General features: G+C 53.7%; 1 protein-coding gene across 1 annotated transcript in view; it reads left to right on the top strand.

The window, feature by feature from the left end:
- Nucleotides 1–1,093: 1,093 nt before the first annotated feature.
- The window catches only part of LOC138777287 (TATA box-binding protein-associated factor, RNA polymerase I, subunit C-like), a gene marked incomplete at both ends in the record, with an annotated part of 30,670 nt that continues 22,568 nt past the window's right edge, over nucleotides 1,094–9,195 (top strand). The window contains one exon of the mRNA XM_069956276.1: nucleotides 1,094–1,223. Within this exon, the coding sequence (XP_069812377.1) occupies nucleotides 1,094–1,223 (130 nt within the window). The remainder of the gene's footprint in view (nucleotides 1,224–9,195) is intronic.

Below are 9,195 nucleotides of genomic sequence, written 5' to 3'. Positions count from 1 at the left end.
ACATACAGCCGAGGCTGGGGAGACACAGGACCCCCCCACATACATACATACAGCCGAGGCTGGGGAGACACAGGACCCCCCACATACATACATACATACATACATACAACCGAGGCTGGGGAGACACAGGACCCCCCACATACATACATACATACAGCCGAGGCTGGGGAGACACAGGACCCCCCACATACATACATACATACATACATACATACATACATACATACATACATACATACAGCCGAGGCTGGGGAGACACAGGACCCCCCCCACATACATACATACATACATACATACAGCCGAGGCTGGGGAGACACAGGACCCCCCACATACATACATACATACATACATACATACAACCGAGGCTGGGGAGACACAGGACCCCCCACATACATACATACATACAGCCGAGGCTGGGGAGACACAGGACCCCCCCACATACATACATACATACATACATACAGCCGAGGCTGGGGAGACACAGGACCCCCCCCACATACATACATACATACATACATACATACATACAGCCGAGGCTGGGGAGACACAGGACCCCCCCCCCACATACATACATACATACATACATACATACATACAGCCAAGGCTGGGGAGACACAGGACCCCCCCCCCCCCCCCCCCACATACATACATACATACATACATACATACAGCCGAGGTTGGGGGGACACAGGACCCCCCCACATACATACATACAGCCGAGGCTGGGGAGACACAGGACCCCCCACATACATACATACATACATACATACATACAGCCGAGGCTGGGGAGACACAGAACCCCCCCACATACATACAGCCGAGGCTGGGGAGACACAGGACCCCCCACATACATACATACAGCCGGGGCTGGGGAGACACAGGCCCCCCCCCCCCCCCCACATACATACAGCCGAGGCTGGGGGGACACAGGACCCCCCACATACATACATACATACATACATACATACAGCCGAGGCTGGGGAGACACAGGACCCCCCCACATACATACATACATACATACATACATAGATACATACTGCCTCGGCTGTATGTATGTATGTGGGGGTCACCAGTATGATGTGTTCTTCCTTAGCCTGGCTCAGACTTTCAGCAGCTTCAGGTGGACAGATGTGATGGACTTGGGGTAAGGAGACTGGGAAGGCCGGCTGTGTATGAGCTGCAGGAGCGAATCCAGCAAGTGAGCACGGCCCAGCATCAGCACGGTAAGTGTGTGTGTAAATATTATTATTATACCAACAGATTCCGCAGCGCTGTACAAATCTGGGGCACATACATAGACAGAAATCAGACATTACAGAGATACATATAATTATCCATACACGAGGAGTGCGGTCCCTGCTCGCATGCATGAGCTTACACACTATCAGGAGGGGGTGCGAGACAGAATGGCAGAGGGGCAAAGGGCAAAGGGGCATTGTTCTTATGGTCCGGCCATCATTATAAATAAGGCCGTGCAGGTAAGGGGGGTGAGCCTGTCACTAGCCAATGCCTGCTACAGGTCTAAGTGCTTAAATGCTGTGTGTGTGCGGGGGGGGTAGGTGTGTGTGTGTGTGTGCGGGTGGGGGGGGGGGTAGGTGTGTGTGGGGGGGGGGGTAGGTGTGTGTGGGGGGGGGGGGGTAGGTGTGTGGGGGGGGGGGGGTAGGTGTGTGTGTGTGTGTGTGTGTGGGTAGGTGTGTGTGTGTGTGTGGGGGGGGGGGGGGGGGTAGGTGTGTGTGTGTGTGTGGGGGTAGGTGTGTGTGTGGGGGGTAGGTGTGTGTGGGGGGGTAGGTGTGTGGTGGGGGGGGGGGGTAGGTGTGTGGTGGGGGGGGGGGTAGGTGTGTGGTGGGGGGGGGTAGGTGTGTGGTGGGGGGGGGGGTAGGTGTGTGGTGGGGGGGGGTAGGTGTGTGGTGGGGGGGGGGGTAGGTGTGTGGTGGGGGGGGGTAGGTGTGTGGTGGGGGGGGGGTAGGTGTGTGTGGGGGGTAGGTGTGTGGTGGGGGGGGGGTAGGTGTGTGTGGGGGGTAGGTGTGTGTGTGGGGGGGCAGGTGTGGGGGGGGGGTAGGTGTGGGGGGGGGGTAGGGGTGGGGGGGTGGGGGGGGGGGTAGGTGTGTGTGTGGGGGGGTAGGTGTGTGTGTGTCAGGGTTGGGTTTTAGGGTAGCAGTCAAGATCAGGGAACCTGGTAAGCTGCTTGAATAGATGAGTATTGAGGGCCCGTTTGAAGCTTTGTGTATTGGTGTCAGACAGTCTTGGGTAATGGATTCCATAGAACTGGTGCAGCTCGGGTGACGTCCTGGAGACGGGAGTGAGGTGCGGATTAAGGTGGATGTTAGTCGTAACTCTTTAGAGGAGCGTAAGGCACGGGTAGGAGGGTAGGGAGGAGATGTAGGGAGGTGCAGCAGTGTGGAGAGCCTTGTGGGTGAGCGGGAGGATTTTATATTGTATCCTGTGTTTAATAGGGAGCCAATGTAGTGACTGGCACAGGAGGGAGACATCAGTGTAGTGACTGGTACAGGAGGAGGAGACATCAGTGTAGTGACTGGCACAGGAGGAGGAGACATCAGTGTAGTGACTGGTACAGGAGGAGGAGGAGACATCAGTGTAGTGACTGGTACAGGAGGAGGAGGAGACATCAGTGTAGTGACTGGTACAGGAGGAGGAGACATCAGTGTAGTGACTGGTACAGGAGGAGGAGGAGACATCAGTGTAGTGACTGGTACAGGAGGAGGAGACATCAGTGTAGTGACTGGTACAGGAGGAGGAGGAGACATCAGTGTAGTGACTGGTACAGGAGGAGGAGGAGACATCAGTGTAGTGACTGGTACAGGAGGAGGAGGAGACATCAGTGTAGTGACTGGTACAGGAGGAGGAGACATCAGTGTAGTGACTGGTACAGGAGGAGACATCAGTGTAGTGACTGGTACAGGAGGAGACATCAGTGTAGTGACTGGTACAGGAGGAGACATCAGTGTAGTGACTGGTACAGGAGGAGACATCAGTGTAGTGACTGGTACAGGAGGAGACATCAGTGTAGTGACTGGTACAGGAGGAGGAGGAGACATCAGTGTAGTGACTGGTACAGGAGGAGGAGGAGACATCAGTGTAGTGACTGGTACAGGAGGAGGAGGAGACATCAGTGTAGTGACTGGTACAGGAGGAGGAGGAGACATCAGTGTAGTGACTAGTACAGGAGGAGGAGGAGACATCAGTGTAGTGACTGGTACAGGAGGAGGAGACATCAGTGTAGTGACTGGTACAGGAGGAGGAGGAGGAGACATCAGTGTAGTGACTGGTACAGGAGGAGGAGACATCAGTGTAGTGACTGGTACAGGAGGAGGAGACATCAGTGTAGTGACTGGTACAGGAGGAGGAGGAGGAGACATCAGTGTAGTGACTGGTACAGGAGGAGGAGACATCAGTGTAGTGACTGGTACAGGAGGAGACATCAGTGTAGTGACTGGTACAGGAGGAGGAGACATCAGTGTAGTGACTAGTACAGGAGGAGGAGGAGACATCGGAGTAGTGACTGGTACAGGAGGAGGAGGAGACATCAGTGTAGTGACTGGTACAGGAGGAGGAGACATCGGAGTAGTGACTGGTACAGGAGGAGGAGACATCAGTGTAGTGACTGGTACAGGAGGAGACATCAGTGTAGTGACTGGTACAGGAGGAGGAGGAGACATCAGTGTAGTGACTGGTACAGGAGGAGGAGGAGACATCAGTGTAGTGACTGGTACAGGAGGAGGAGGAGACATCAGTGTAGTGACTGGTACAGGAGGAGGAGGAGACATCAGTGTAGTGACTGGTACAGGAGGAGGAGACATCAGTGTAGTGACTGGTACAGGAGGAGACATCAGTGTAGTGACTGGTACAGGAGGAGACATCAGTGTAGTGACTGGTACAGGAGGAGACATCAGTGTAGTGACTGGTACAGGAGGAGACATCAGTGTAGTGACTGGTACAGGAGGAGACATCAGTGTAGTGACTGGTACAGGAGGAGGAGGAGACATCAGTGTAGTGACTGGTACAGGAGGAGGAGGAGACATCAGTGTAGTGACTGGTACAGGAGGAGGAGGAGACATCAGTGTAGTGACTGGTACAGGAGGAGGAGGAGACATCAGTGTAGTGACTGGTACAGGAGGAGGAGACATCAGTGTAGTGACTGGTACAGGAGGAGGAGACATCAGTGTAGTGACTGGTACAGGAGGAGGAGGAGGAGACATCAGTGTAGTGACTGGTACAGGAGGAGGAGACATCAGTGTAGTGACTGGTACAGGAGGAGACATCAGTGTAGTGACTGGTACAGGAGGAGGAGACATCAGTGTAGTGACTAGTACAGGAGGAGGAGGAGACATCGGAGTAGTGACTGGTACAGGAGGAGGAGGAGACATCAGTGTAGTGACTGGTACAGGAGGAGGAGACATCGGAGTAGTGACTGGTACAGGAGGAGGAGACATCAGTGTAGTGACTGGTACAGGAGGAGACATCAGTGTAGTGACTGGTACAGGAGGAGGAGGAGACATCAGTGTAGTGACTGGTACAGGAGGAGGAGGAGACATCAGTGTAGTGACTGGTACAGGAGGAGGAGGAGACATCAGTGTAGTGACTGGTACAGGAGGAGGAGGAGACATCAGTGTAGTGACTGGTACAGGAGGAGGAGACATCAGTGTAGTGACTGGTACAGGAGGAGACATCAGTGTAGTGACTGGTACAGGAGGAGGAGACATCAGTGTAGTGACTGGTAGAGGGGGAGGAGGAGACATCGGTGTAATGACTGGTAGAGGAGGAGGAGGAGACATTGTTGTAGTGACTGGTACAGGAGGCGGAGGAGACATTGTTGTAGTGACTGGTACAGGAGGAGGAGGAGACATCGGAGTAGTGACTGGTACAGGAGGAGGAGACATCAGTGTAGTGACTGGTACAGGAGGAGACATCAGTGTAGTGACTGGTACAGGAGGAGACATCAGTGTAGTGACTGGTACAGGAGGAGACATCAGTGTAGTGACTGGTACAGGAGGAGGAGACATCAGTGTAGTGACTGGTACAGGAGGAGGAGGAGACATCAGTGTAGTGACTGGTACAGGAGGAGGAGGAGACATCGGTGTAGTGACTGGTACAGGGGGAGGAGGAGACATCAGTGTAGTGACTGGTACAGGAGGAGGAGGAGACATCGGAGTAGTGACTGGTACAGGAGGAGGAGGAGGAGACATCAGTGTAGTGACTGGTACAGGAGGAGGAGGAGACATCAGTGTAGTGACTGGTACAGGAGGAGGAGGAGACATCGGAGTAGTGACTGGTACAGGAGGAGGAGGAGACATCGGTGTAGTGACTGGTACAGGAGGAGGAGGAGACATCGGAGTAGTGACTGGTACAGGAGGAGGAGGAGACATCGGAGTAGTGACTGGTACAGGAGGAGGAGACATCAGTGTAGTGACTGGTACAGGAGGAGGAGGAGACATCAGTGTAGTGACTGGTACAGGAGGAGGAGGAGACATCAGTGTAGTGACTGGTACAGGAGGAGGAGGAGACATCGGAGTAGTGACTGGTAGAGGAGGAGGAGGAGACATCAGTGTAGTGACTGGTACAGGAGGAGGAGGAGACATCGGAGTAGTGACTGGTACAGGAGGAGGAGGAGACATCGGAGTAGTGACTGGTACAGGAGGAGGAGGAGGAGACATCAGTGTAGTGACTGGTACAGGAGGAGGAGACATCGGAGTAGTGACTGGTACAGGAGGAGGAGGAGACATCGGAGTAGTGACTGGTACGGGGAGATGAGCCTGGCTGCTGTATTGAGAATGGACTGGAGAGACTGGAAGGAATCAGGGCGACAATGAGAGTTTTAGTGGATTAAACAGGAAGGAAGAGACGGATTGTAGAGATGTTTTTTAGATGCAGATTACAGGAACGTGACAGAGATTTAATATGAGGAGTGAAGGAAAGATCCGAGTCACACATAACCCCTACACAACAAGCCTGCTTGGGGCTATGGAGCTTGTTGTGTAGGTGCTATGGAGCTTGTTGTGTAGGGGCTATGGAGCTTGTTGTGTAGGGGTTATGGAGCATGTTGTGTAGGCTATGGAGCTTGTTGTGTAGGCTATGGAGCTTGTTGTGTAGGGGTTATGGAGCATGTTGTGTAGGCTATGGAGCTTGTTGTGTAGGGGTTATGGAGCTTGTTGTGTAGGGGCTATGGAGCTTGCTGTGTAGGGGTTATGGAGCTTGTTGTGTAGGGGTTATGGAGCTTGCTGTGTAGGGGTTATGGAGCTTGCTGTCTAGGGGTTATGGAGCTTGCTGTGTAGGGGTTATGGAGCTTGCTGTGTAGGGGTTATGGAGCTTGTTGTGTAGGGGTTATGGAGCTTGCTGTGTAGGGGTTATGGAGCTTGCTGTGTAGGGGTTATGGAGCTTGCTGTGTAGGGGTTATGGAGCTTGTTGTGTAGGGGCTATGGAGCTTGTTGTGTAGGGGTTATGGAGCTTGTTGTGTAGGGGTTATGGAGCTTGTTGTGTAGGGGTTATGGAGCTTGTTGTGTAGGGGTTATGGAGCTTGTTGTGTAGGGGCTATGGAGCTTGTTGTGTAGGGGCTATGGAGCTTGTTGTGTAGGGGTTATGGAGCTTGTTGTGTAGGGGTTATGGTCGCACCACAGACAGAGATGGAGATGTCAGGTGGGGGGTGTTTAGCAGAGGGAGGGAAGACAAGCAGCTCAGTCTTAGCCAGATTTAGTTTCAGGAATAGGGAGGACATAGCATTAGAGACGGCAGACAGACAGTTACTGGTGTTCTGTAGAAGAGCGAGGGTGATATCACGGGAGGAGGTATACAGCTGGGTATCATCAGCATAGAGATGGTATACAGCAGGGGGTGATATCACAGGAGGAGGTATACAGCAGGGGGTGATATCACAGGAGGAGGTATACAGCAGGGGGTGATATCACAGGAGGAGGTATATAGCAGGGGGTGATATCACAGGAGGAGGTATACAGCAGGGGGTGATATCACAGGAGGAGGTATACAGCAGGGGGTGATATCACAGGAGGAGGTATACAGCAGGGGGTGATATCCCGGGAGGAGGTATACAGCAGAGGGTGATATCCCAGGAGGAGGTATATAGCTGGGGTAATATCACAGGAGGAGGTATACAGCAGGAGGAGGTATACAGCAGGGGGAGATATCCCAGGAGGAGGTATATAGCTGGGGGTGATATCACGGGAGGAGGTATATAGCTGGGGTGATATCACAGGAGGAGGTATATAGCTGGGGGTAATATCACAGGAGGAGGTATACAGCAGGAGGAGGTATACAGCTGGGGTGATATCCCAGGAGGAGGTATACAGCAGGGGGAGATATCCCAGGAGGAGGTATATAGCTGGGGTGATATCCCAGGAGGAGGTATATAGCTGGGGTGATATCACAGGAGGAGGTATATAGCTGGGGGTAATATCACGGGAGGAGGTATACAGCAGGAGGAGGTATACAGCAGGAGGAGGTATACAGCAGGAGGAGGTATACAGCAGGGGTGATATCACAGGAGGAGGTATACAGCAGGGGGTGATATCCCAGGAGGAGGTATACAGCAGGGGGTGATATCCCAGGAGGAGGTATATAGCTGGGGTGATATCACAGGAGGAGGTATATAGCTGGGGGTAATATCACAGGAGGAGGTATACAGCAGGGGGAGGTATACAGCAGGAGGAGGTATACAGCAGGGGGAGATATCCCAGTAGAGGTATATAGCTGGGGGTAATATCACGGGAGGAGGTATACAGCAGGGGGAGGTATACAGCTGGGTATCATCAGCATAGAGATGGTACTGAAAACCAAACATGATAATTTGTCCGATGGGTAAAGTGTAAGGCCCTGTTCCCACTGAGCAAAACTAGCGGAACATGTTCATTCTTGAGCGCGGATAGAGCAGGAGCGCCGCAGAGTTCCGCTAGTTTTGCTCATTGGGAACAGGGCCTAAAGTGAGAAAAGGAGAGAGAGGACCCAGGCCTGATCCCTGAGGAACCCCGACTGTAAGAGGGAGAGAAGATGAGGTGGAGCCAGACAGTGATACGCTAAAGGAGCGGTCAGAGAGATAGGAGGAGAACCAGGAGAGATAGAGCGGAGCATGGAGAGGAGGAGCTGGGGGGCTACAGTGTCACATACAGATAGAGCGGAGCATGGAGAGGAGGAGCTGGGGGGCTACAGTGTCACATACAGATAGAGCGGAGCATGGAGAGGAGGAGCTGGGGGGCTACAGTGTCACATACTACAGATAGAGCGGAGCATGGAGAGGAGGAGCTGGGGGCTACAGTGTCACATACAGATAGAGCGGAGCATGGAGAGGAGGAGCTGGGGGGCTACAGTGTCACATACAGATAGAGCGGAGCATGGAGAGGAGGAGCTGGGGGGCTACAGTGTCACATACTACAGATAGAGCGGAGCATGGAGAGGAGGAGCTGGGGGGCTACAGTGTCACATACTACAGATAGAGCGGAGCATGGAGAGGAGGAGCTGGGGGGCTACAGTGTCACATACTACAGATAGAGCGGAGCATGGAGAGGAGGAGCTGGGGGCTACAGTGTCACATACAGATAGAGCGGAGCATGGAGAGGAGGAGCTGGGGGGCTACAGTGTCACATACTACAGATAGAGCGGAGCACGGAGAGGAGGAGCTGGGGGGCTACAGTGTCACATACAGATAGAGCGGAGCATGGAGAGGAGGAGCTGGGGGGCTACAGTGTCACATACTACAGATAGAGGGGAGCATGGAGAGGAGGAGCTGGGGGGCTACAGTGTCACATACAGATAGAGCGGAGCATGGAGAGGGGGAGCTGGGGGGCTACAGTGTCACATACAGATAGAGCGGAGCATGGAGAGGGGGAGCTGGGGGGCTACAGTGTCACATACAGATAGAGCGGAGCATGGAGAGGAGGAGCTGGGGGGCTACAGTGTCACATACAGATAGAGCGGAGCATGGAGAGGAGGAGCTGGGGGGCTACAGTGTCACATACAGATAGAGCGGAGCATGGAAAGGGGGAGCTGGGGGGCTACAGTGTCACATACAGATAGAGCGGAGCACGGAGAGGAGGAGCTGGGGGGCTACAGTGTCACATACAGATAGAGCGGAGCATGGAGAGGAGGAGCTGGGGGGCTACAGTGTCACATACTACAGATAGAGCGGAGCATGGAGAGGAGGAGCTGGGGGCTACAGTGTCACATACTACA

The sequence above is a fragment of the Dendropsophus ebraccatus genome, unplaced genomic scaffold, assembly GCF_027789765.1.
Source record: "Dendropsophus ebraccatus isolate aDenEbr1 unplaced genomic scaffold, aDenEbr1.pat pat_scaffold_547_ctg1, whole genome shotgun sequence".
Classification (NCBI taxonomy): domain Eukaryota; kingdom Metazoa; phylum Chordata; class Amphibia; order Anura; family Hylidae; genus Dendropsophus; species Dendropsophus ebraccatus.
Note: the sequence above shows the minus strand (reverse complement) of the source record. Positions and strands in the feature narration are given on the sequence as shown.